Source organism: Mesocricetus auratus, unplaced genomic scaffold (genome assembly GCF_017639785.1).
Source record: "Mesocricetus auratus isolate SY011 unplaced genomic scaffold, BCM_Maur_2.0 Super-Scaffold_100018, whole genome shotgun sequence".
Classification (NCBI taxonomy): domain Eukaryota; kingdom Metazoa; phylum Chordata; class Mammalia; order Rodentia; family Cricetidae; genus Mesocricetus; species Mesocricetus auratus.
Window position 1 is genome coordinate 21,081,773 of NW_024429199.1, and position 25,851 is coordinate 21,107,623.

Here is a 25,851-nt window from a genome sequence, read left to right on the forward strand (position 1 = left end):
TCCTCAGGGACATCCATAACCCCAGGAGCATGACAGGGGACAGAAAAGTCACAGAGAAGAAAAGCTGAAGCCTGGAGTCCCCAGAGCCGCCCAGGCTAGGCATGGTTATTGGCACGAGTGTCATCCGATAATGGACCAAGAACACCACTGACCACAACAGAGCTGTAACTTCAAGGGAGAAGAAAGTACGTGATATTCAAACAGTATTCAACTGTTTCTCATGTTTTCTTTCTATTATTCTTTTTCTTTATGGGAATTGAACCCAGGGACTTACACATACTAAGCAAGCACCCCGTCCCAGAAAAAAAGAAGTATTGAGAATTTACATATTTCAAAGGATATGTTTAGAGGGCTGGATAGATGGCTCCAAAGTTAAGAAGATGGGCCACTCTTACAGAGGCCCAAAGTTGGATTCTCAGCACACATGCCAGGTGGCTCACAAGCTCCAGGGAATCAGACACTTCTGTTGTCCCTGACACACACACACACACACACACACACACACACACACACACACACACACACACTCACTTAAAATAATAAAGCTGGGCATTATTTAATCACAGGCTCAAGTGGCAAAGGCAGGCAGATCTCTTTGAATTTAAGGTCAACTTAGTCTACACAGCAAGTTTTATGACAGCCCAGGTTACATAGTAAGATCTTCTCTCAATAAAATAAACACTTCTTTTAAAAGTATGTTTATATCCCAATGGTTTGTTGGGGTGTTTAGAAGAGGCCCAGGGGGGTCTCCATGTGATCCTTTTGGTAAAGTAACACCTGAAAAAGAGTAAGCATCAGTCTGTGATACTGTGTGGGACTCCAAGATTTAGTGTTCCTGTATACACCAGATCCCTTCTCCCCCTTTCTGGATGAGAGTAACACGAACAGAACACTTCCCGGTAGCCTTCCCCATTCTGCCACAGCACCTTGCCTTCAAAGGAGCAAGACAGTATTGATCATGGTGTTCCTGGGATTGGCCAGTGTTTACAAGCTGCTCCTGGCCCAGGGCTCCTACTTTGATGCAGCACCCCTCTCCTAGTCTGTAATTTTTTGTAGTATGAGGAAGTCACATGCTACAAAGTAGTCCAGGGGTGAGTCCAGTAGGAGATCATTAGTCCTTCCCCTCATTCTGAAGTATTTAATCAGCCACTGACAATAAAAAAATGCATTTACACTAAGCATGGGTGACAAACATTCAGTAACCAACGTTAAGAAGCAAATGTAATGAGGGATGGCATGAGACCAAAAGAATAACAGAGAGAACAGAAAACATCAGCAACTTACACAGTTACTAGAGTTAAATGATCTGTTTTGAGAATCCATAGCACTCTATTTATTTATTGTCTTAGTTGGGGTTTCTATTGCAAGTTGGGAAGGAAAGGGTTTATTTGGCTTACACTTCCAGAGAATTGTTCATCACTGAAGGAAGTTAAGACAGGGAAGGAAACTGAAGGCAGGGTCTGATACAGAGGCCATGGAGACATACTGCTTACTGCTTTGCTCTCTCATTTTCTCATAGAACCCAGGACCACCAGCCCAGAGATGGAATGATCCACAATATGCTGGGCCCTCATCATAAATCGCTAATTAAGAAAATGCCTTATAGCTGGATCTTAGGGAAGCATATTCCCAATTGAGGTTCCTTCCTTTCAGATAACTCCAGTGTGTGTCTAGTTGACATAAGACTAGCCAACATATTCAGCAAGAAACATACAGTAAAGTTTTTGTATATTTTAAAATATGAGTGAGCAAGAGTGACACAGGTCATCAGGCCAAGTACAGACTATACACGATTGGTGTCCTTTGTCCAATCCCCTTAACCCACATGAAGATGGAAGGAAATAACTGACTTCTCAAAGTCATCCTCCGGCTTCCACACATACACCATGGAATGCACATCAACACATACAGCATACGTACACACCAATAATATATTAATTTTAAAAAATAAAGGAAACCTAGTGTTCAATGCATAGAACTACAAATTATTTGGTTCTGGATTATCCAGACACATTCACTGACTCACAGCAGGTTACCACGACCCTGTTCTCAGCCTTTCTCCTGTTTTAATTTATTTCTTTTGACACTGAAAGTCAAATGCTTAGGAAGTAGTAGAAATTAGCTACTGCACTGACTGCAAGACCAGGCAAGCACCAAAAGGTCTGGAGATTGGAAAGGCATTTTAAAAAATGACAAAAATACTCAGCTTCTTGAGGGATTGGACTAGAGATGCGGCCTAGAGCCTCATGGGCAAGTTATCCTTAAAATATAGTAGAAGTGTTGGTGGAGCAGTCAGAGGCACCCCAGCACACATGCGCAGATAGGGCAATAGCATTGCTACTGCTTTGGGCACTGTAGCCAAAAAGCATAGTTGGTATAGAGCTAACCCAAGAGACTGCAGAAGGTAAAGATTAGGAACAAAAGATGCAGCCCTTTTCAGAGACACACAAGTGACTTTGATTATCTATGGATGCTACATGATAGGACTAAGAAACCTGTCTTTGTTCCTTGAAATGTTTCCCATTCTTGTGTCATATTATCAAAGGAAAAAAAAAGAGCAGGAAATAAAGCCTCAAATCAATCCCTTCTCCTCCCGCATCTCTTCCTCTAAGGGGCCGATCCCTCTTCCTTGCCTTGGGATGCATGGGCAGCCTCTTGCTTCTTGCCTGCCCCAACATTTTGCATCTCTACAGCAAATGATATAGATTTATTTTTTCTATCGTGTGTAAATATTGTACCAGTCAAGGAACTTTTTAAATATGAGAATTCCCCAACGGTATCTAAGCCCAAACATCTTTGATGTTCAAACCTTAAGAAAGCTATCAGAAGGTCAAGATGGAAATTGAAAGTAATTTAGGCAGTCAGTATGAGGCACTAAATGCCTTGAGATAAATCCAACGTATTAAGATTCTGCTAACCCCCACAGTTGCATCCAAAAATTTTTATCACCATAGGAGCTAAAATATATAGAGAGAAATACATGGATTCTGTGCTCCATCCTTCAAAAGCTTATGACTTTATAGAACACAAAATCATAAGCAGAGAGGCTATAGAGTTTGAGGAATAGTGATTTACAGCTACATTTATAAGGGGGTGATAAGTAAAAACTTCTAATGGGATTTCTTTCCCAGGAAAAATGTCTCCTCAGATGTAAACAATGACCAACCACCTTTTTAGCTTAGATGGCAGGAAGGTAAAAATCTCTGTTTAATTACAAAATAAAGCTGAGCCCCCCAAAACTGGATCCCCTCTTCTTTTTTAAGCAACAACCCTGTGTAGGCCTTAGAGGGTTCCATCCTATAATGTAGGCACTATTGGAGGTCTGGAAGAGGAGACCCACACAGACTCTAGCTCTGAACAGTTCTATTGCTCTTTGACAAGGGATGCACAATGTACAAAAAGGACGCCAAGATGTTATATGAATGGAAGAAAAACTTCAAGTGTAGACTGGGCCTCTCAGTGTGATCTCAGATCCCATGGAGATATTAAGGTTTAATTCAGGTGATGATTGCTATTTATTCAGTTTTGTCGCTCATTAGTTCCAAAGTATTTCAGTGTGACATGAACCATGAAAAGAAGAAAAATGGAACTGAACTTTTTAGACTCACTTTCAAAGTCACAAAAATCTGCTTTCTGGAAGGAAATTGACTTATGGCCAATTCTTATGTGGTAGTGTCCTTGAGGTTAAAATTTCCATCCTAGAGAAACACGCTCAATGTAAAAAGGGGAAGTAAAACAACAGATTATTTTAAAACAGAATGTTTACAGAGAAGTGAAACAACAGGATTTTTCTAAGGAGAGATGAAATATTCCGCATTGCACAGATGCGCATTAAAACTGAAAGCAAATAACTTAAAATAGATGCAGGAAGTTCCTGAAACTGATCAGATTCACTAGGTTCCTCCCTCCTCAGGAGTATGAGACCAGTAAGGACTGCCCAGAGACACTCACAGACAGGCTTAGCTGCTTGGGAGAAAGAGAGACCACCTGTGCTGCCCAGAAGACTCTCAGGCAAGCTGAGCTACTGCGAGGAGGCTCAAACCAAAAGAACCACAAATAATCCACTGAGATACCTGCAAGTTGTACAATAAGCTCCAGGTTTCCAGCTTGGTAAGCTGTCATCCATGCTGCTGTTGGCTTTGGTAATACAACTGACTTTGAGTGATTTCTGCTTCTGTAAAGAACCCCTCACCAATACCTCTGTAAGTATAGCCAATAAAACTCATTGGTTCACCAAGTTAGACTTTGGTGATATCTGTACTTGCTCTGTCACCAGTTTCCCATGTGGGGTGAAATGTTTGCTCGCATCTCCCCGGGAATAGTGTAATGCAGCAATAACACAACATAGTTCTCTTCCAGAGTAGCCTATTAAGAACATGTGAAACGTTTTAAAACACATGCGACTATCTCATCATGATGTCAGTTTTATTTTCTATCTTTTTGAAGTCAATACCTCACTCTATAACTCACACCAAGCTAGAACTTTCTGTCTTTCTACCTGGACCCCCAAGTGCTGGGATTGCAAATGTGTGCTTCTATAGCTACTGTGGTTTTAGTTCATATCTGGAATTGTGAAAGCAAAGTTTCTAAAAAAAAATATTGCCTCACTAAATTCAGGGTACCATTCAATGGTCTTGTCATTTTGTCAGAGAAGAAGAATAATAGTGTCTTAACTGACTTAGCATATGAAAGTCTCATTTACAGTTGCAATAAGATATTTAGGCAATACAACTCTGTCTGAAATTTTGCATGGTGCATGATGCTGGAATGAATGGTTTACAAAACATGCTAAACTGGAGCTCATAGAAAAAACTAAAAAACTGACATGATAAAATAGTTTATTAATAATAAACAAATATACCAGATTTAAAAAGCAGAAGTATTTACATCATGACCATTCTATAATATAAATGTGTAAAGAATTAAGATTTATGATATTCCTGTAGACTAAAGTGAAAAATATATGTAATTGGGAGGACAAGAGATTCAGCCTCTATGTTTGATAATTTGGTCAGCATTCCAGAGAAGCTAGCAATTAAACACTGAAACAGAGGTACGTTTTTCTGAGGACATCTGGGACTCTGAGGCAGTTAAAGGACATATGTTAAGACTCACAAGGCCTCCCCTTGGTAGAGGAGCAATCTCTAGGCTTTGCCTGCCCTCAGTTTGATGCTACTCACAGTGAGGGATTGGAAGCTACCTGGGCCAGCAGAGGAGGGAAGCCAGTATGAAGTTCTGTAGCCATGCTTATGGATAGCTGCCTCCCTACAGCCTTGGGACTGGAGGCTGACTTCTGCAATGCGAATATTAAAATGTTCCTAGATCTAGGAGTACAGTTCAGCAGAAGAACGTTTGCCTAGCATGCACAAGGCCCTGGGTTCAGTCTCCAGGGCTCAAATTAGTGAATAAATTAATGTTAAGAATCCTACTTTCAAGTCAGGCAGTAGTGGCACACTCCTTTGATCCCAGCACTCAGGAGGCAGAGGCAGGCAAATCTCTGTGAGTTCAATGCTAGCCTGGTCTACAAACATAGTTCCAGGACAGCCAAGGCTACATAAAGAAGCCCTGCCTCAAAAAACAACAAGAATCCAACGTTCTTTAGTAATATGAACATCACAACATGAGCCGCAAGTAGGTGAGATAGTTCGGGCCTATGACCCTGGCATTTGGGAAGGGAAGACAGGAGGATCAGCCATTCAAGGTCGACTTTGGCTACATAAGGAATTTGAAACAAGTTTGAGCTCCATGAGACATTCCAAAGACTAAGAGGAGAAGAGAATATGCAATGCATTATAGAATGAAAAGAAGAGAATGATTCCGGAAACCAGAGCTCAAGGATTTTTCCAGTTTCCTCAAAGGCTATAAAGAAAATTGGTCATGAAGCATTTAACAACATCTTGGTCTCCAAATGTTTACTGCCACCCTCTTTAAGAAACATGTCAGCCATGCAAACCGTCAATTTTATTGGTAACTTTTTAAAGGTATCTCACTTGTTTTAATGCTACCATATATTGTCACATCATTAATCAGCCACAAATATTTAGGATTGTTTAGAATTCAGGCTTACTTTTATCTGCACAATTTTAACTTCATCAGATCCTATGTCAGCAAGAGACTTCCTTGTCTGGCCTCTTCGATGTCCAAATTTACACTTATTTCTCAGGACTTGTTCATCATCTTCTATGGGTCTTCGAACATATTTAAAGCGATCTTTGAGGGCTCGTTTCCATAAAAACTGTGTAAAATAACAAAGCAGGCCGATCAATCCTCTAGGAGTTTTGCATAGTCCTATAGAACAATACAATTTTTGTATGTCATCCTTAGGGTTGAAATTATTTTCATTTTATATTAATAGAAACCATGAATCTATCCTTAGATTTATCCTGACAAAAAATTTATGACATTACTGTTCAAATTATAATCACCCAATTACAGCTAATGAAGCAAACAAGAAAATCCAAACAAACAAATCTACTTTATTTCCTTATGAGCAAATGGAAACACTGAGAAAACATTAGTCAAAGATCTGGCATTTAGCTCTTGCCATCCCTGATTTCATGACTCACATTCCAGCATTCCTTGATCTTCAGATCTATAGCCTAGGTTGGGAAGATTCAGATTCCAATACTAAATCTAATATGTTCTAACCAAGTAACATTCAATATGTGACCCCTGAGTCTAGGTTCTTCAGCTACCAAATGGAACAGCATGGTCTTTCCTGCCTAATGCTCTGTGTGTGTCCTTATGCATGCATGTATGCAGGTGCCTATGCAGAGGTGTATCACATGTGCACATATGCATATGAAAGCCAGGGGTCAATATTGGGTGTCATTTTTTTTTCAGGAGCCACCCTCCTTGGTCTCTCACTGGCCTGGGGTTTAATGACTAGGCTGGACTGGCTGGCAGGCTAGCTTCAGGGACCTGCTCATCTCCACTTTCCCAGCACTGGGATCATAAGCATGTGTGTAACACCACACTTTTGTGTGAATGTTGGCTATCAAGGTTGGCAAGCACTTTCCAGACTGAGCTGAGAGAGAGAGAGAGAGAGAGAGAGAGAGAGAGAGAGAGAGAGAGAGAGAGAGAAAGAACATGAATACCAAACTTGTCAACATAGACAGGGGAAAGACCACAATGCTTCAGTGCTACACAAACAAGGATAGGCAACTAAGAAATGCTGAGATTGGGAGAAATAGTCTTCCCTAGGAAAGAGCATACGGATTCATTATCTAATACCAAATGGTCATCCCTGAAAACATACCCAAAGCATACAGGTTATATGTCATATATCTGAATATATATGAATGTAACAATTACTGAAAAAAGTCATGAATTTGAAAGAGTGAGAAGGGTATATGAAAAGGTTTGGAGGGAGGAAAGACAAAAGATAAATGAAATAATTATATTATGATCTTAAGACAAAAGAAAACATTAAGAAAATAAAAGACAAAACAGCAGATCCGGAGTGGAAAATGCAAAGGTCTTATTTCAAATGGACCGAGATGAACAGGATCGTGGGGTCACACATTCACTTACAAAGCCACAGCCGTCTTCATCCAGGAAAGGGTGGGCCTGCAGCAGGGCGTTGACCACATCATTGTACTGCTGGGTGGTGGGGTACCTGTCCACAACAGATGAGATGGGGGTCGTTTCCATCAGCCCCCAATTAAGGTGAGTTTAAAGAACATACAGCTTTCTTCTAAATGTTCTCTTGCTGGTCTCTCTCTCTCTCTCTCTCTCTCTCTCTCTCTCTCTCTCTCTCTCTCTCTCTGTGTGTGTGTGGTGTGTGTTGCGTGTGTGTGTATGTGTGTGTGTGTGTATGTGCGCATGCGCAAGCGTGCGCAGGTATGGAGGCCTGCACAGTCAACCTTGTTTGTTGAGACAGAGTCTCTTGTTGTGAACTGGGCCCACTGATTGATTAGACAAGGCTGACTGGCCAGTGCGTACCAGGCACCCACCTATGTAGTACGTCCTCTCCCCCATGCAGAGAAACAATCTCAAGCATGTGCTGTCATGTCTATATTTTTATATGGGTGTTGGGGACTGTGCAGTGAGCACTTACCCAACTGAGTCAATGACCACATGACCTCTTCTCAATCTGCCTATGAAATTTTTATTCATTGTGTCATCCATAAGACAAGGAGACTTGGTTCTACACAAATTCTACTCTCCTTTGAGCACAGATCACGTTCTCACTGTTTCTACTCACAGCGAGCCTTCCAGGTACTTAGTCATATCTGCCTGGAGAAACTCGATGATCCTTATCCTCATGCTGTGATCAGGGCACTTCTGCTCCGCCAGCATGCACTTGACGTCGTAGGGAAACTCCGGTAAGACATAGGACTTAGCCCATTGTGATGCTTTATACCTCGCTAGAACGTGCTTCGCATGTCTTCTGTGGGTTAAAAACACCAAGAGTGAAATTCTGTATTAAATCTACATGTAATATATTAATTCTCTATATTCTGAAAACCTTGGGTATAAGCCACTTCCTGACACCTAAATATACCATATACACATAATCACATGGGTTTCAGAATTAAGCTCGATGTTGGAAAATATCACTCCATATGTCTTGAAGAGTCAAGTTGTAATGCATATCTCAAAATTGAATGAAATATTTAATAGACAGAAATGATAAACTGCAATTCCGCCAAGCAAGCAAAGCCACAATAAGTCAGTTTTATTACCCAGTTAAGAAAAATTTTCTCATCTACTCTGCTGCTGTTTGTAGCAAAATACAAGACGCTCCTGGCTTGGTCCTTGGCTATTGCACCAAGGGAAACCTGATCGCTACACTAAAATAAGACTCGGTGTTCTTATTCCAGTGACACAACTCTTGATTCTATGGAAGGTGACAAGAAACTATAACTTCACAAAGTCTGCAGGCTGCCAAATGGATTGTGTGGATGGCTGGCCAAAACCTTCTAAACATACATTTACTAAAGTTAAGTGGCTGTACAATTGAAGTTGGTGGATTTTATGGCAAGTAAGTTAAGCATCGATAAGATTGTTTATAAAATTGAGCTTCAGAACCACAATGAAACCTTAGATAAGAGGCCTGTCCTTATGTATACGCAAAGAAGGCTTCAAAGTAACACTTAGAAACCACCGTTAATCAACAACAGTAGGTAGCTGTCAACCTAGCTCACTAACAGGACCGAGTAGGCTGGAAGTGACGGGACTGTGGTGAGCCAACTACAAGACAACAGAAACATTTCTTAATGTAGCCGAAGTAGGTTAATCCTGAGCATGGTTGAGCTTAGTTGTTCAAATGAAACTCAGATGCGTTTTTAAAAGCCGAGCTTCCCTTAGCATTGGAAGTCACCCTTTATCGGAATGCGTGTGCTATCATGGAAGGTGGGGACTTGGAAAGCAGAAGGCACCTTTATTTCTTTTTGTGGTTAGCTCCTTCCCGTATCCCCCCTTCAGCATTCACTGTAGCCAATAAGCGCACCAATAGTTTCATACTGGACTCAATACAGCAGCAGGCAACTCTCAAACATAAATTTCTACCTCAGCTCAAACTGTTTTCCAGTATGTTTCTCTCTCATTTTCTTCATCCTCTCAGCTAACATGGACGGGGAGACTCCCATGCCAGCTGCCCTTATGCCACTCCCATTTCCTTGGGGACTTTGATTCTTCCACAGCCAGATTCATTCCCATTAATCACAGAGACTGAGGGTAGAAGGTGAAAAGACAAATTTCGAGGACTAGGCTTTATGCTACCCCAGAGACTTAGAAAGGTGATGTAAGGCGGGTCAGTGTTAACTGGGCTTCAGTGTAGTTCAGTGCCCATTTCTTTTCCTCCAGTGAATTTTTAAGTAGCAAGGTCAGTCACAAACTCTCTGTGGCCTTCTAAGATTGCTTTCACTCGTCTCGTTCCATCAACAGATAAGTTCAATATTCCAGTAGTATAGAAGAGAAGAGAACCTAGCTCAATTTCTGCCTTTTTGTGGTGAGCTCCTTCACATATCCCCCCTTCAGCCTGCACTGTAGCCATGGTGAGAAGTGTGGCGACAATAAGCACACCAATAATTTTGTCTGTATATTTCTTATGCTCTACATTATAGTAGGGAACTATAAGGCATGAGATTATTCTACCAAATATTATGAATGCATTATGACCCATATAGGATCCATTGAAGATAATAGTCTACCATGCTCCAAGTAAACGTATTAGGCAAATCAGAGGCATCAAACATTCCTTTTTGTTTTTTGATTGCTAGATTATACATTTTCTTTTTTTAAATTTTTTTAATTTTTAAATTTAAATTAGAAACAAGGTTGCTTCACATGTCAATCCCAGGTCCCTCTCCCTTTCCCGCCCCTCCTCCCACACCCTCCCACCAAACCCCCCCAGTACCCCCTCATTTCCCAGGGAGGATGAGGCCCTCCATGGGGTGGCCATAGTCTGTCATTTCATCCAGGGCAAGGCCTAGACCCTCCCCCAAGAGTCCAGGATGAGAGCGCATCTCTCATTGTGGGTTGGGCACCCAAGTCCATTTGTGTGCCAGGGATAAATACTGATCTACTACCCAAGGCCCAATAGATTACCTAGGCCTCCTCACTGACACCCACATTCAGGGGGTCTTGATCAGTCCCATGCTGGATTCCCAGCCATCAGTCTGGGCTTCAAGAGCTAACCCTTGTCAGGTTCTTTACATTCGAACAATGTAAAATATTTTTGAAGTGACTATGATCTAAGCAATGCAAGTCAATACAAGTTAAAATAAATATTATGAAAACAAAATAACTCCCAAAAGTTAACAAATACATTGTAATTGGGAAGCAGATAACTGCAGCCACAGCTGTTTCCCATCCATAAAATTATATTTGCATTGTACTAAAAAGATCTGTACTGTGGTCTGAAAATTATTCCCTGTACTTTCAGCAAGCTAGAGTTTAGCATAGCACCAACAGGTTGCCCTAAACCAAGTACAGGAGTCAGAGGACTCCCAAGTTAAACGGATACTAATATTTCATTTCTCACTTTTAAGTCAGGGCTCTTTGACAAGCTTGCTGCCACAAACATGGCTCCGTTTTCATTCCTGGGTATAAAATAAACCCTCAAGCCATTTAAAATATGTTAATGTGGCCCCAGTCTGAGAATATACTGCTAAGTTCCTAAAGTGATAAAAATATATATTTACAATAAAGGGAACAATTTGACAAATGACAGTATCATTATTACAATTTCAAACTTGTTTCAGATTCTGACAAATGATAATTATATATATTTATGAGATTAAAGTGATACTGTGGTTTACCTATGGTATATTTATACAATGTGGAATTATTGAATCAAACAGATTAACCTATCCATCTTCCCCAGTTCTCATCAGTAATTTTATCATGCTCAGTGAAACACTGCATTTTTAAATTGTGCACTATTTTTTTTAATGATGAGATGGGACTTCTCATTGAATTTCTAACTTTGCCTAAATCTAATAAGAATGAAAAATCATTCATCTCTTTCCAAGAGCATACTGACTATAATTTAACGGGGTTCACATTGGGTATTAATGCTATTTCTGTGACGAACAGGTCCAGTGGAGTATCAGCCTGCTTAGGAAAACCCTTTACAGAAAATGCTGTTGAACATCTTCAGGTAGCTGTTACAAGACGGCAGGAACTTTTTCTTTACATAGTGTAGATACCATTGATTTTTCTTAAAAGAATGAGAAAAGTGAATGGAAAGAATTTGGATCCAACTCCCCATTTAAACTCCAAACGATGCCTCTAAGCACTCCCATCACACCTTTCTTTAAATTCTTTTGTCTTAATATCTCTCCGTCATTGTCTTGGTAATGCTTCTGTCATTCAGTCTCCCTACTTTTTTTTTGAAGGTTTATTTTTATTTATGTGTATTTATTTTATTTATGCCGCGTGTGTGGGTACCCAAAGAGGCCATAAGAAGGTTTCAGGTTCTCTAGAGCTGGAATTGTCCACAACTTGTAAGTTGAGAACTGCTCAAAGGAGGAATTGGGAACCTAACTTGGGTACTCAGGAAAAGCAGCAAGTGCTGAGCCATTTCTCCATCTTCCCGTATTCCCTTTCCCATGCTCTACACCATATTGCCAACAATTTCCTTCTATTTCCATCCCATTCAACATATCTGAAATCATTTATCATCTTAAAAAAAACTAGATTCTCATTAATGCGCTCTGATGGGGGGATGTCCTTCTGTATATATGTTTCTTTTTTTGGTTGATGAATGAAACACTGATTGGCTGATTGGACAGGCGGGAAGTATAGGCAGGGCTAGGAGATGAGGGGAAATCTGGGAAATGTTGGCAGAGGTAGTCGCCATGAAAGCCTGGGAAGAGAGCGCCAGGCATTCTCTGGTAATTCAAGACCATGTGGAAACACATAGATTAATAGAAATGGGTTAATAATTAAGACAGAGCTAGCCAATAAGAAGCTCAAGCCACCAGTCAACTGTTTTATAACTAATATAGTGTCCATGTATTTCTTTGGGACTGAAGTGGTGGCAGGACCCAGCCAGGCTAAACAACCTCTCGTTACAGCTCCCCTCCTCCCCAGATTCCATATTGAGCCCCTAACCTGTATGTGATATGACTGTGTTTGAGGACAGGCTCTGTGAAGGTAATTTGATTTAGATGAGGTCGGGGGGGGGGGTTAGCTGAGACTTAGCACCCTTTTATAAAGAGATACCAGAAGTGCACCTTCTTTCTCACAGTCCTGTGAGGATGTAGAAAGAAGGTGGTTTTCTTAGTTAAGGTGACTACTGCTGTGATGAAATGCTAGGGAAAGCAAACTAGGGAAGAAAGGTCTGTTTCGCTTACACATCCAGAATCAGGGACCACTGATGAGGGAAGCCAGGGCAGAAACTCAAAGCAGACAGGAACCTGGAGGCAGAGCTGATACAGAGGCTATGGAAGAATGCTGCTTGCTGGCTTGCTCCGCATGGCTTGTTCAGCCTGCTTTCTTATAGAACCCAGATCCACCAGCCCAGGAGTGGCACCACCAAAAATGGGCTGGGTCTTCCAACATCAGTCACTAATTAAGAAAATGCCCTAAAGACTTGTCTCCCAATAACCTGATCTTTTAGAGGCATTTTCTCAAGTGAGTTTCCCTTCTCTCAGATGACTATAGCTCTGTGTCAAGTCGACATAAAACTAGCAAGGACAGAAGCCATCTGCAGGGAAGGAGATTTTATCAAAGAATAAACTGGTCACTACTGTGATCTTAATTTGAGACTCTAAAATCAGAATATAAATATGTACTGTGCAAGCTCCTCTGCCTGTGTTAACTGTTGTGGCTAACCCTGTAGCTGATTTCCTGGTGGCTTTTACCATGTGTCTTCCTCTTAGCAAGTTGAGCCTTAACGTTTATTCCTCATCCTCGGGTGTCATGAAAATTTCCTACATTATATCCCTTATACTGTCTCCCAGAAAGAGATGAGCACAGTGAAGCAGATGTTGCTTCCTGTTGCATCATCAGTGCTTCCAACAATACCTGGCATGCAACAAGTGATCACTCAGGCAACATTAGCATGTTGGAGGTATGAATGAAGATTTAACACTGACTTAGGTCGGCAGTCTTTAGATAAGTATTTCCTATCAAAGAATTGTAGGATTCCTCATAGTCTCTATTTCTATGATTGTACACTGAGTGTTTCTCTCCAAGGAACAGGGCTAGTCTTTCATGCATCTCAAACACAGACCTTTGGGTAGGAGAGCCTGCAGATCCACTAACATCCTGTTGTTCCACTGACCTGGGATTCAGTAGCTAAATATGGCAATGTATCATCTGTGTGCTCTCTTGCAGTGATAATGATGCCTGTCTGTTGAGACTGCAAGCTTCTCTCCACCTCTCCTTGTTCTGTTTTCTATCATAACTCTCAACGCGTGGGCCAGACCTTCTAGGACAGGAATGTTCCCTCTTCTGGCCTAGAGCCTGAGTCTTGGGAGGGGATAACTACCCCAAACATTCTGGCATAAGCCTTTATTTTCTACCTGGGAGTGATGGGGGATGTCCTTCTGTGTATATGTTTGTCTGATTGGTATAAATAAAGCACTGTTAGCCAATAGGGAAGCAAGATAGGAGAGAATTCTGGGAAATGTAGTCAAGAGTGGAAGGTTGCCATGTGATCCTGGGGAAGAGAGAACACGTCAGGATGCAATCCTCAGAAAGTTAAGTCCTTATAAAAATATATAATAGTAGTCATGAGTTAATACTTAAGACAGAACTAGCCAATGAGAAGCCCTGGATATTGGCCAACAGCACTGTAACTAATAGAGTCTCTGTGTATTATTTGGGGTTGATGCGGCACTGGGACCAGCCTGGTGGGAAGAATGCTCGTTACATGGGACCACCTTTGAGTTGAGATCAGAATAATTTGAATCTCACTGGACTTCCATGTTTGCCATAATACAAATGATTGTTAAAATTTATGTATGCCAACTGTGTGACAGGTCCTAAGAACTTTTCATATATTAAGCCACCATTCCATTCATTTACAGATGAGAAATAAGTCCCACTCAGGCTAGAGAACTTGTTACTTAGTTGGTAAATAACAAATCCGGGCTCCAAAACTAAGCTCTTAACTATTTGCTTGTCCCTGGTCCCCAACCTTATCATCTCTGCCCTCTCAGGCTTGACATGCTCATCTAATACTTACATTTACCTCTTTTTCTCAGCTCATCTGCTTTGTAGAGCTGTGTGTGAACCCCTAGCTATAGGAGAGGGTCCCAAGACCTCCCATCTAATCACAAGATTCTCCTACAAGACTCTTTCATTCTCTAATCTGGTCATATAGATTTGACTCAATTATGAATAACCATAGAAAAATGTGTAAAATACTTGTTTCCTTATATAGTGAATATTTGTTAATACAACAAAGGTATGATTAGTCTCTGATAATCACCTCCCATGGTTCCTGGCCAACAGAACAAGGGACACAAGCATATAGGAACTGGGAATGCTATCACAAGGCTGGGACCTAGCTCACAAGGCTGGGACCTAGCACAGTGGCGGAGTGCTCAGCTATCATGTACAGGCCCCTGATTTTATTCACCAGCAGCATCAGGAAGACTCACTGCGTATCTGATCAGAACCTGTTCTAAACCACTCTAACTGGGCTGCCACACTTTAATTACTAAGCCTTCCCTTTATTACAGTCTGTAATAGACTACCACAGTTGTGTTGCTGTCTCTTTTCTGAAATACCAATGTGAAAATGACTGTGACTAATACATCAGAAATGCTGAGGATCCACTGATATTTGCTTCAGAGAGCAGTGGCAGGAAAAGCTCATTGTACACCATCTCACAGCAGGAGCCAGACCACGAGAAAAGTCATTAAAGTAAATACACATGAAACCATGACTAATGTATAATTATGCATCAAGGCAGGAGTAAGGTAGGGTACATGGACTTAAAAGTAAAGCATCTTTAAAATGGCATGTAGGAAACCTTGGTTTATCTGTTTTCTTGCCTTACTGGGCACTAAAAGAGAAATGAAGAGTTTTTAAGTACGTAGACTGAAAAAAAAAAAAAAGAACACAGAATTCCACTACAGAAGAAGCCCTCCTCAAGTACATGATAATGTCACCTAATAAATCCAGAAAGCCATTTAAACCACTCAGTAACAAGCACAGAATCACCTGTCACCCAAGAAAACTGTTGCTCTAGAGTGCCATGGTATTTTGTATCCTGGGATACACATCTTTTGACTGCAGCCAAAGACTTTTCCAGATACTTTGACCACAACTGAAGTCATGTGAGTGTTCAGTCTCTAGAGACTCTTTTTCCTTTTTATCTGCAAATAGTCTACATGGAAAGCTTGAGCCCCCATCAGGAAACATGGGAGAAAATAGCCCAAATAACCACAACTACCTCTGTGTGACCTGGTGACAAGTATCAGGTGCTTAGATGTGTCTCCTACTAAGTCCTCAAGGGCATCAGGTGGTGTTTTCCTTCCAAATAGTTACAGAAATGACTTGGGGGAGGCAAGGGGAAGGGGATGGAGCCCCCTAAACCAGCACTTTCTCTGTGGCCCATTCCCACCTCTTGAAAACAGTTGCCTTCATGAAAATCTAGTGGGCAACACCTTCAAATTTATTGCCTGCTATGAGTGAATGGGAAATAAGTCCCAAAGCTGTGCTTATAAGATCACCACATTTGATATCGACTGCCTTAAAAGGTCTAAAAAGAAATTGCTGCTATTCAAACATATATCCTGTCTCCCAAAAGTACATTGTCTTTCTTTGGTTCACATTCATCAGCTCAGTTTTGGAAGTCTGATTGGATTTTGAGGTGCCACGGAGGCTGAGGTAAATTCAGTCTATAAAATAAAAAGATGTGGTCATTGTCTCTGAGGTGGTTATAGTCTGAGGAGGGAATAGACTTTAATAAGCCAAGGTTTTTGTTCCTTTTTGTAAGCAGAAAAAGAATTACAAAGAAGATACTGTTTATAGAAGTGCTGAACCTGGATGGTCTGGATGTCACAGGAGGCTGCCTAAATAGTTCTAAACGATGGGCAGGTTCTAGATAGGCAGCCAGGTGAGGGGACCACACAGCCTAACACAAAAGACACACAAGAGGCCCTTGATATATAACTATCAAATGGATAGACTAGTAGAGGGGCAGAAGAAAAATATTGAGGATGCCTTTAGTTATTTTAGTTCACATGGCTGGATGGTGTTGTCACTGAGATAGAACATGAAATGATGCGATCTCTATCCTTCTCCAATCTATAGGACCATGCAGGGTCTCTGAGTTTCCCTTCCCCAGATACATGAATGAAGCAGTAAAGAATGGCTGGGCCAGTTGGCATTAGAGAGCTGAGCTATTATCAGAGAGAATTTCTATGGAGCTGATGCAGAGTGAGTCAGTATAGAGGGAGCAGAGCATCTGTCATTAGCAGGATACTGCATCCTCCTAAGGAAAAGCAGAGGAAGGAGGAGGGCAGGGAAGCATAAATGAAGGAAGCGGTCCAGAACCAGGCCCTTGGGGCCAGAGAAACTTACGGATTCTGCCCCAGATATTCTGAGTTGCTTTTCTTACAATAAGCCTATTTTGTCTTTAGTGTTCATGGACTTTTGTTTCTTACACTCCCATGTATGTGAAGGTAGGAGAGATTGACTCATATAATACACACATACATATGCATGTATACACATATATGTATAATTTGAGCTTCTTTTCTAGATGGATGGTAATAGGTGATCTAGTATAGAAGCCCACAGCTTAGGAGATACTTCGAGGTGAACAGCTATGGGCATATGTTGCTCTGGTTTCTAAGCCTTTCCCTTTCTCTCGGCTTCTAAAGCAGTCTTGTGATTTCTTCCATTTGGTAGGTGCGATGAAGAATGGTAAATGCGAGGATCATTATTCCTGTTTGACAACAGCGTATCGGAGACAGTGGTAAGAAGCTGGGTCCCACCGGCACTAATACTGGCCCCCATATCCCTCCTCCCACATCTGTAGTTGCAGTAGCAGCACTAGCAGCTTCTGAAAGGGCATCTGGAAATTCCCAGCTCACTCTGCGTACCTGGAGCCGCAGCAAAGGAAAGCTTCAGGAATCAAACAGCACCGTGGGCAGAAAGGCGGGAGTGAAGCTGCCCTGAAAATGGACTTGCATTTTCTAAACCGTGCTTTGAACCGAGAGGACACAAGGAACTGATTTTCCGCCTAGTCTTTCCCTTTCATCTTCCCAAGCTATAGTATACCCAGACTTTTGTTTTATTTTGAGACAGGGTTTCACTAAGTTGCCCAGGGTGATCTTGAATTTCTGATCTTCCTGCTTCAGCCTCCTAAGTAGCTGCTACTAATTACAAGCCTGTGCCACCAAGCACAGCTCTCCCTTCCATCTTCTAGCTCACCATCCTCCAGAGGAGCCATGGAATAAATGCAGCTGCACTGTAAGACAGATGCTATCAGGAAACTGTCTCGAAATACTTTGACTTCTCCAACTCTCAGTTTTATCCATTTATCAAAAGAGAAAGCAATATGGACGGTGCCAGGGAGAGACTAAATCAGATGATAATGTAAAGGGGTTGTAAACACACAGATAGACACACACACACACACACACACACTCACACAGAACCATAGTCCTAATTGGTTGTTACGGGCATTTCCTCTGTACCTGAATAGTGGTTCACTCTTCAGGGACTCTTACCATGCTTGGTGGATGCCTGGATGACCTGAAATGTTTCATTCTGTAGGGACTCCTTACCATACATAGTGGATGCATAGACCACCTGGGCTGGGTGGCTATAAGAGGTTGCAGGAGGATGATGAGTCATCTCTTATCTGCTACCCCCTCATCAGTTTTGTCTGAGCACTGGGTTCCTACATATGGTTCTCTAGGTCCACAGGTTTTTTTGCCCCTTTGAGTCAATGGAACCCATACACTGAAATATCACCAGGAAATTTGACAAACTGCTTATGCGACCAGTACCTCCTTCTGGAATAGTCAAGTTAAAACAGTCTCCAAAATTCAAGACAAAACCAAAGATATTTATTCATTTCAAGTTCTACAGGGACATTATCTACAAATTACCCTGGATAGATCATCATGGAAGAACATAGTTTTCCCCATCTAAGAATAAACACTTGAAAGAAATGTATAGCATCATGAAAACACCTTTGTCAATTCAACCTTGATATTTTATCCAGTGTCTCCATCACTTGATAAAATCTTACCTTCTAGGACAATGAAACGCTTTGAATTACAGCGTATTTAAACACATGAAATCTCATAAAAAATAAAGACAAACATAATTTGACTTTAAAAATGCTATAAAGTTGGTGTCTCACCTCTGTTTCAATACTCTTTGGTCAATGAGTCCGTTATCGAGGTTTTCAGCTGGATGCAAGGATGTCTGGTCCCCATAGCTGGTGGGACTGGAGTTCTCTTCATGCCTATAGTAAAGCAGAAGAGCTGTGTGACCGTCATGGGGTGTTAAATAGAAGCAATGACCACGGATCTCACCGGGTTTGAAGGGGAAGGCTCAGCCCATCTTTATCCTTATCTGAACTCACATGAGTCTCATGGCTAAGAACATTAATTGCAAAGAAGACCCCATGCATCAGTTCACACAGTGACTTCTCTATGCAGTGGTCTGATGCCGGTTCATCCTACTACCTTCATCAGCCTGGCAGTGTGTGTGTGTGTGTGTGTGTGTGTGTGTGTGTGTGTGTGTGTGTGTGTGTGCGCGCACCAGAAATCAATCAACCTCAGGTGCCGTTTCTCAGGAGCCTTCCACAGTGCTTTATTGTGAACTGGGACTAGCTGGTTACTCTAGGCTGGCTAGACAGTGAGCCCCAGGTACCTTTCTCCACTTCCTCAGTGCTAGGCTTGCAATTGTGTGCTACTACACCTGCCTGTTCGCATGGGCACTGTGCAGTGCACTTGTGTCTTCATGCTTACACAGCAAACACTCTACATCCAAGCCATTTCCTCAACTCCCAGACTGGCATGTTTTTAAATGGCGTTGAAATAAGACTTTCCTTTATGAAGTGATGGCCATAGCAGAGTCTGTCTTTCTCAGTTAACATTTGTACAGTAAAAACAAGAGCTTAACGGTGTCAGGTCTCTCCTTGACTCCCTACTATTTTCAAGGGAAGTTTCTTATTATCCTAAAATGTTTTTGTCTTAGAACTATACTCCGCCACTTTCAAGTGAGGAAACCCAGAAGACCAGAATAGAAGGAAACTTGCTCACGGCCATAGGCTACACAATAGTAGTGACAGAATCTATACTATTTCCTCCAATTCCCGTTCAATGATTTCTCTACCAGATCCAATGAAAACAACAATCAAAAAGCATCTGTAAGCCACACATTCCTGTTATCTGTGTAGCTCTGAATAGGATGTGTCCTGTTCAGATTTCTTCTGCGAAATAGTATACCAGGCAACCACTGAATGGAATTTTATTCAACTTAAAACCTACTTGCTCTCTCTGAACTAACTCCATTATAGACTGTTAAGAATGGGCCAAAAGAACCATTTATTCTATATTTCACTTTACAGTTCAATAGGCTCAAACTAAAAGTAGTAAAAAGCCAAATAAATCTCAAGGTTAGGTGAGTAGCAAATAGAGCAGGGATCTGAAATCACATTTAGTTGCATAACTGTAGGGTGACATCAAGTTTCCTGTCATATTAAGCATTTTCTACAAATGCTTGATTCCATGGCATATATTCATATCTGCTTATTATTATCCTCTGAAGCATACTCTTTAAGTAAAATTTGCTTTGCAAATATAACCAACAGGCAACTTGTGATTTCACACAAGAATTCTTTCACCTAAACACAAGACAACACAAATCCTTAAAGGAAGTTTGGAACTTGCTGCATAGATCAATAAACTCACATTCATAACTCTCTGGTCTACCAGTATGCCCAGGCTTATCTACAGTTGAAAGGAGCATTCATAACCTGGTTAAGAAAGCTTCATAATTAGTAACAGAGGACTATGCTGGTCTGGTAAAGCAATCAAAGATTTGCCCCGAGATTATGGTGTCTCATAGTGTGGCTTCAAGTAGCGAGGAGTGTGATCACTTTCTCAACGTGCAGATGAAAAAACAACATCTCCAACCCCAAATCAATCCAAGTCAGTGGTAAAAGCAGGGCTGAAGTCCCAGGCTGTTGGCAGTCCCACCCGCACCAGAGCAGTACAAGTGGATTTATAGGCTGCCAGTTTTCTTCTGAGCTGTGCCCAAGGAAAGATCAAGATTCCAGTCAACAAGGAGGGACTTCCAGCTCAATACTAGCCACCCCAAAATGCCAAAGTGCAGGGAAATGACATTGCAATGTCTTTGAAGTCCCCCCCGACTTTTTGCTAGAGTAGATTAAAAGATTACAATGGGAACTTCACAAAAAGTCACAGATGCAAGACCATGCCACAACCATATTTGGAAAAAATCCTCCAAAAAAGTCACTTGCAAGAATTTCCAGTCTGACCTCATTTATACTTATTGTTATTATTGTTTTAAAAGACAACATCTAGCGTTGTAGCCCAGATCAGCCTCAAACTCACAATAATCCTTCTGCCTCAGCCTCTCAAGTATTGGAGCAACCATGCCCTACTCTTCAGTACAACGTAAGACTAGCCCTTCATGGCTACCTGTTCTAAATATCTAAATAGTCAGGAATCAAATTACTTAAGCCAAGTCTTTCTAATGTTAGATTGCTTATCAAGAAAAAGAGAAATAGTTGTAATTACAGGGCTAATTTCAGGAAAGGTAAAAATAAAATGATGCCATTATATATCACATCTTAATTTTTTTAAATGAATGGTGAATGGTCAACAGCAAATATTTAACCTTAAAAGTCTTGACAAGTCTTAAATATGGAAATATTAAACCAGAGTGCCTGAAAGCATAGTGAGGTGAAACGAAAATTTTAATTGATGAATTTTGTTAACATCCCTTTAGATCGAAAAATCAGATGTAAAAACAAACAAAGCCACCCTCCAACCTTAGAGACTTTATCTGACACCATGAATTTTCTACACGATCTCCCAGCATCCTGTCACAGTGTTCCAGATTTTATGGTTAACTCTCCAAGATTCATGAAACTCAATTGTGGCAAAGGAGTTAGCAAATTCTATTGTGAAGGTCCTAGAGAAGAGAGTATAAATTACTTAGCACAGAGAGACCTAGGCAAATAAACCCACATTTGAACACACAGCTTGGGGCAAGGCAAAGGAGTCGGTCACAGATCCGGGTGGTAGTCCAGTTACAGCAGCTCATCTCCTTTCCACACCAGCATGTGCATTTTTTACTGTTGGCTCTGCATCAGCTCGTGCAGGAACCTTTTGCCTTCAGGATTGCCCTGACAACCGCAGTCAGTGTTGAAAGAACAGTGGAAAGAAAAACAACCAATCCTGACACAATTCCTCCTAAGAGTGAGTCAAATATTAGAAATACCGTGCACACCATCTAGCTGAAAATTGACCCCAGTTGTGAAAGAGCTTTGATTATTTGCCACAAGGCGAGAGCCATGCAGAAACAGCGGACAAAAGCCAAGCCTGTCCATCCGTGTACTCACTCAGGGGCAGCTTGAGCCAGGGTCAACAGGGATGTCTCTCTAGGGCCTCCAGTGGGCTTTGGCCATTCATTGCTCTGCTTGTATTTCCTAATGAAGTCCATTAGAACAGCCTGGTGTCCAATTTTCTTTACTAGTTGCTGTATCATCCGATCATTAAGAGCCAGGAGTGCGGCTCCGCTGACTTCTTCCTCTGGGAAAAAGAACATTAGCTTTCATACAACTTCCCGGTAAAGCATGGACATAGAAAAAAGATAGAACTACTAGAAATACTTAAAGGCTCCTCTAAGCCTGTGGTGGCAGTTACAGGATGATCTGTCATAGCTCTGATATTGCATAGTTCAAACTTGATGTCTGTTGCTAAGAAATTACCAGAACACAGAGTCCCGATAAAAACTTTCTGTTTACACATTAACACCCATCCCTAGGACAGTTTTAATAGCCAAAAGAAATAGAAGGTCTCTGGCTGTTTCTATAATACCTCCTAGTTGATGTTTAATACTGGCACATCCCACACTGTATAAAACACACATGATTATGTAAGGCAAAAGAAACACATAAGGTCTGTAGCAAGTATAACTCCCAAGAGTTTGCAATCACCTAGGAATGGTATTCTCTTCAGAGCATGCTAGCTATGCTGGAAACTGCCCCAGTCCATAGGAAAGAGATGGAGTTCTTCATCCGAACAACTGCTTTTCCACAACAGGCAGACACGAGCAACAAAAGCAGCTTTCCCAACAGAGGGCACCTGCACAACTGTATGGTTCAAGTAAAATTCACTGAAAGAATAAACAACTCACCTTGAAACCTGGGGACCAGCTCACCTAAGTTTTTCTCCACCAGCCACTTGCAGACCTGCTCAACTGACCAAGTTTCCATTGCCGGATTCTTGTCAATACACCTGTAGAAAGAAAGGTGAGGATAGCCTGCCTTCCTTCCTTCCTTCCTTCCTTCCTTCCTTCCTTCCTTCCTTTCTTCCTTCCTTTCTTCCTTGATTTTTTTTTAAATAGTCACCTCTCTACTCGGCTACACTCCTTTCAATACTTAGTTTTTTTTTACAATGTACACTTAAAAGTTGCTAATAAAGCAAATACTGGCTTTAAAGGTGGATTTTCTCCTATTGCCTAGTCTCATTTCTTCACCTTCTCCTACTTTATTTCTACAGGCATCCCTCAGTTTAACTAACAGACAGCCCAGCGCACACAATGGCACCCAATCCTGTACCATTAACACCCAGGTTTCTTCACAAAGAACAGAAAGGTGTGAAATCATCAGGAAGTGGTTGACATTTACAGAGGGGTGGGCAAGGGAGAAAGGGAGGATGGATCAGATAGAAGCCTGACTGAGAGCGATGAGTAAACCACCATGGCTTAACCCCTTGCTGCTCCCGGCTAAGAGAAGGTGCTGCCCGTCACTCTGGCAGTGTAGGTTAGCAGAAGTCAGCGGCAGCTTTCTCCGCAGAAGGTGACTTCAAGTATCATTCTCCCATCTTTCCAGTGTCCCTCTCACATATTCTATTACATTCTCAAATGGTACCAAACACTATTATGACTGGTAAGACAGCCAGTGTAATGTTTTCAGGCAGTTGGGCTTGTTTAGTATTAAAAACAACTGAAACGCTAATGTCAAAGCGAAGGAGGCAAGCACAGACTTTGTAAGGTACATTCTTCAGTACTCACCACTTGACATGCCGCCAACCTGCCCTCCCAACTTTCGTAATTTTCCCATTTCCTCAAGGAAGGGTCTTTCCTGCCTTTATAATTCAACCCGGGGATTTCTAAGAATTGATAGAAGCAAAAAAAAAATTAAAATCCTAAAATACTCTAACCTTTCACCAAAGTTGACTTTTATTACAGATGATTTATCATTTCCCTGTATGATATTATTTTGTAAAGATACAGAGAAAAGGTCCCCTTGGTTGGTGGCATTGGAACAATAGGGAAAGATAAAAATATGTATTAGTTTATGTGTTTAAATTTTATTTGGGAAGTTTTAAAAATAAACGTTATTGCTTGTGTGTGTTTTCAAGTAAGTTATAGTTACCAGCATCAGACTAAGAATTGAAGAAAAAAAGATGTCCCCTTCTTGCAGGACAGTTTGACAATAACAAACTTCAAAAGCAATTTCCTAGAAAACAAAAAAAACTTCAAAGTAATGGACGGGGCCACAAACTCTAAGTGTCTACAAACACCAGCTGGAAAAACTGAAAACAAGGGTTAAATAAAGAAGGACACCTTTTGAATTTCAACAGTGGATCTAATTTGCTTCAACAAACAGTAGCCACAGAACTCCTCCCCCAGGCTAAGCAGCAATCGCGGGGTGTGAAAAGTCATTATTTGCAAGACTCTGGTGTAAATTAAAAATCACACCTCTCTGTCACACTTCTGGCTTCCTTGCAAAGAGTAAGGGTTAGAAAAAATAGAAAAGTAAGAAGAGAGAGAGGGAGAGAGGGAGAGGGAGAGGGAGAGAGAGAGAGAGAGAGGGAGAGAGAGAGAGAGAGAGAGAGAGAGAGAGAGAGAGAGAGAGAGAGAGAGAGAGAGAGAGAGAGAGAGAGAGAGAGAGAGAGAGAGGAAAGCAATCTCTAAACACCAAGATTAGATAGTATGCAGAGCAGGAGGTCCTGCCCTGCAGCCAGCCATGGCCAGGAGAAAGGAAAGAAAAGCAGCACTTGGAAGCACAGGTTTTTAGTTGGTGGGGGCTTACTCTAATCCTGCTTCTGGTAAAAACACAACAATTGTTGAATAATGAATTTGGACAAACATAAGAAAATAAAAACTGGTATTTTTCCAGTTTTTTTCTGGATATGAAGTAACATGTTATTGTTGCCTACTGATTTAACAGTACCACATTAGAAAAAGCACTACATCCAATAAGGAAAAAAGATGTATCAAGGAGCTTTAGGTTAAGTTTCTGAAATCTTGAAATTACATCAAAAGGGGAGGGTGAGTACTGTTTCTAAATACTCACATGACGCAATAAAAGAAACAGTCAGTACCATGTGTGAGCACACTCGTCAGCAACTCTAATTCGATAAAGTTTTGCTTCCATGAAGTAAATTTGTACTAAATATTAGAGGGACTGGTCCATCTAATTAAAGGCACAAAGAGGTAAGATTTGAGGTAAAGCAGCCTACCTAGGAGGGAATTGTACTTAATAAATCTGCTAAACTCCAAGGAAGCTAACAGGGTAGACTGCTGTGAGCATGATTTAGAATGTGCAATATAACACAGAAGTATTAACCACAAAGGAAAGGGTTTTTTGTATTTTAATAAAATATTAAAAGATTTTGCCTTTTCTGTCTCCGTTTTTCGTCTTCCTGCAGTCTAAAAGCTGAGACAAGAAGATTTCTAGGAGCTTGGCTGACAGCATGTGTCCTCATCTGGAATAGTCCCCTCATCCTACCCTGCAATGAGTGTCTAACTTTATGGACAGAGCAAAACAAGCACTGGAACGGAAGTATCCCAGGCCACAGCTGTCATACAGTCCAGTGTCTAGGCTGCTGTGTTGAGTAGCAGTCTTGGTGGCATTTGAGGTGACAGCACCATGGACCAACATCATCCTACCCATCACTCGGCAGGATGGACTGGAAACTGGAACATATAGTCAACTAGAATACCTTTCCTATTTCAGTTATCAACATGTGTGCTGCAGATAGCCCAGATCAGGGTGAGTGGATACACAAAGATCTCTCCAGAAAAATAAGATGCAGATTAACAGAGAAACAGAGAAAGGTGGGGTCAGTGGGGGTAGGGAACAATGCAGGAAAACACCAGGCTGCTGAACGCTCCCTTAGTGCCTGGGAAATGAAAAAAAATCTTGATCTGGAATGT

At 41.3% G+C, this 25,851-nt stretch overlaps 1 protein-coding gene across 1 annotated transcript in view; it reads right to left on the minus strand.

Annotated features, from left to right (window-relative positions):
• The window catches only part of Samd3 (sterile alpha motif domain containing 3), a 37,644-nt gene extending 14,413 nt beyond the window's left edge, over nucleotides 1–23,231 (minus strand). The window contains exons 1-6 of the mRNA XM_005065792.3: nucleotides 22,822–23,231; nucleotides 22,025–22,214; nucleotides 18,788–18,892; nucleotides 8,207–8,392; nucleotides 7,534–7,618; nucleotides 6,068–6,235 (exon numbers count right to left, since the gene is read on the minus strand). Of these exons, the coding sequence (XP_005065849.1) occupies nucleotides 6,068–6,235; nucleotides 7,534–7,618; nucleotides 8,207–8,392; nucleotides 18,788–18,892; nucleotides 22,025–22,214; nucleotides 22,822–22,900 (813 nt within the window). The 5' untranslated portion in view covers nucleotides 22,901–23,231. The remainder of the gene's footprint in view (nucleotides 1–6,067; nucleotides 6,236–7,533; nucleotides 7,619–8,206; nucleotides 8,393–18,787; nucleotides 18,893–22,024; nucleotides 22,215–22,821) is intronic.
• Nucleotides 23,232–25,851: the final 2,620 nt, after the last annotated feature.